The following is a 2,588-nucleotide window of genomic DNA, read 5'->3' as shown; positions in this document are numbered from 1 at the left end:
CCTATTAACATGTACATACCTGTCAACCCTGGCTATACTGAAAGAGGGTGATGACCTATTAACATGTATATACCTGCCAACCCTGGCTATACTGAAAGAGGGTGATGACCTATTAACATACTGAAAGATGGTGATGACCCTCTTTTGAAAATAAAAAAAAGGGTCATAGCTTGCGACGTCTTTTCGCAACAAATATAAGAAAAGTAGATATTAAATTAGAACTTTGATATTTTAATGATGTAAAAGGAACATTCTACATTAATTGAATTATTCTTCCAGCAGATCTAGCTGATCCTCATCCACAATACCAAATTTAAAGTTGAAAAATAAAAAGATTTGTCAACAACACAACTTATAAAATTAATTCATAATAATTAATATGATACTGTGTTTTCACAGGCATTTTTTTATGTCAATTAAAATGGTCCAGACAATAAGATGTCACATTCTTCCCATAAAATACCATTTTGTTTCTGTCAATAAAAATGGTCCTGACAATACCTAAGAAGTTGCACCCTACTCATATAAAATATCAGTTTTATATGAGTAGGGTTTGAATTCTTATTGTCAGGATCATTTTGATTGACAGAAACAAATCATCAAATGCCTGTGCGTGTTTTGAATGTCTAAGTAATGTCATTTTTAGCACCAGATCCAACTGAAATATGCGATTTATAAAGAGTGCAGAATCGAGCGTTTGGTCCATGACCGCCAGACTTTATCCGCTAAAACTATTTTTTCTATGACATTTGATGTACGCACAATTATCTTTTCTTTTAGCATTTCAAGATAATGACTTCTTCCTTCAAGAAGACATATGACGTTACCTTCAAAATACGATCTATTCTACGTAAATACAATTGTAAAAACAACTCAATTGTTTGTTATAACACCTCACTAATTACTTTATATAAATATTTGTAAAAACAGTTCTAGTACGTATATAAACAACTCACAACTTACCTGTTGGTGAGAAACGGAAACAGGAAAAAGATCGTCTTATGACAAAGGATGGAAAGGTAACTTCTACTATACAAAAAGATTTGGGGCAAAAAAGGGTGAAATTGACGAAATCCGAGTCAAAACCGTAACCCGGCGAGTGAAGTTATAAAAGCGTGTAAAGGGCTAAAATCTCAGATGTAACCGGACGAAATCTGGTCACTTGGCATATATGCATCTATGGTCATTTAATTCATTCACCCCTGAAGACACATTTGAGCTCTTCCAATTCAAATGTTGTAATAGTTTATTATGAAATTTCAGGGGTGAATGAGTTGAGACATGCTTGAGTACCGGGAGACAAAACCACCGACCTGTGGCCATTACCTGGCGACTTCCCACATAGTTCCTCAAACCTGTGTCCCAGTGGTGGAGGGCTTAAAATTAATAATAATAGTGATCGTGGATGGTCAGATGCCTTAACCATACAGCCCCCATGGCCCCTTGGTCCCTTTTTGGCCCCTTGGCAAATGAATCGAAAACTAAACATTGAAACAGTTTACGTCCCACTGACTCTATTATGACAGGACATGAATGGTTCAGACTCTCACCATATACATACAGGATCGTACATGAGTTTCCATTCCGTATTAGATTTATGAAATACGTCTAAGAATTTTTCAATTTAGGGAGCCTCTGTCTAGCTATAATAAAAAATTTGTGACGAATTTCATCAATTTCATATGGAATGGAAAAGGATGAAGCCCAGGAACTGACTCTGCCCCTGAAGTCTTATATTTGCATTATTACTTTATTCAGATATTTTGCGATGATATCTTAAATACCAAGGTGAACAATACAGGCCCTGCAGACTCTTGTTCAAAACAGAAGAGGGGAGAATATAATTACTTTACATCATTTACTCATTCAAATTCAATATTTTGAACCTACCATAAAACATGAAATATAATTTGCCATACTACACAATTTGTGTTAGTAAAATCTTGAGCTGAGATTGAAAAAAAATGCTTTGTATACTGATAAATACTTTATGCATCGTTGTTTTTTCGTCCTAAACTATGCTAGTTTATGACTTTGCAGTCAATGTAATTATCATATATATATGTGTTTTACATGTTGTGTATTTGTTGGTGTAGGGACAAAGACGTTCCGGGGCTTGACACAGTTATCCCCCTTGAGACTACCACTGCCTATGATATCAAAGATGTGATACTAGGGGTAAGATCCACTTATCTATTACAGCTAATTAAAAATGTCCTTCAACACTTAAATGTTTGTCTCAAAATGTTTTTATATTTATCTAGAAATTATGAGCTGTAAGTTTAAATTAAACCTGTGCCACTGTACTGCCATTTTCCCTATATACCTCTCCTTAACTTCCCTTTGGATATAACTGCAGCACAGTTGGGCGAGAGCACTTCCATTGACCAGCTAGCTGAATAAGGTATAGCAATAGTATAACAATTTGAAGTCCAAGATTGGAATACTGTATAGCCGAGCTGAATACTGTATAGCCAGCTGAATACTGTATAGCCGAGCTGAATACTGTATAGCCAGATACTGTATAGCCAGCTGAATACTGTATAGCCAGCTGAATACTGTATAGCCGAGCTGAATACTGTATAGCC

General features: G+C 35.4%; 1 protein-coding gene across 1 annotated transcript in view; it reads left to right on the top strand.

Annotated features, from left to right (window-relative positions):
- The window catches only part of LOC110464256 (propionyl-CoA carboxylase beta chain, mitochondrial-like), a 122,014-nt gene that overhangs the window by 90,570 nt on the left and 28,856 nt on the right, over nucleotides 1–2,588 (top strand). Inside the window, exon 11 of the mRNA XM_021519366.1 lies at nucleotides 2,097–2,178. Within this exon, the coding sequence (XP_021375041.1) occupies nucleotides 2,097–2,178 (82 nt within the window). The remainder of the gene's footprint in view (nucleotides 1–2,096; nucleotides 2,179–2,588) is intronic.

Source organism: Mizuhopecten yessoensis, unplaced genomic scaffold (genome assembly GCF_002113885.1).
Source record: "Mizuhopecten yessoensis strain PY_sf001 unplaced genomic scaffold, ASM211388v2 scaffold10977, whole genome shotgun sequence".
Taxonomy (NCBI): domain Eukaryota; kingdom Metazoa; phylum Mollusca; class Bivalvia; order Pectinida; family Pectinidae; genus Mizuhopecten; species Mizuhopecten yessoensis.
The sequence above is the reverse complement of the archived record's forward strand: the minus strand, read 5'-3'. Positions and strand labels throughout refer to the sequence as shown.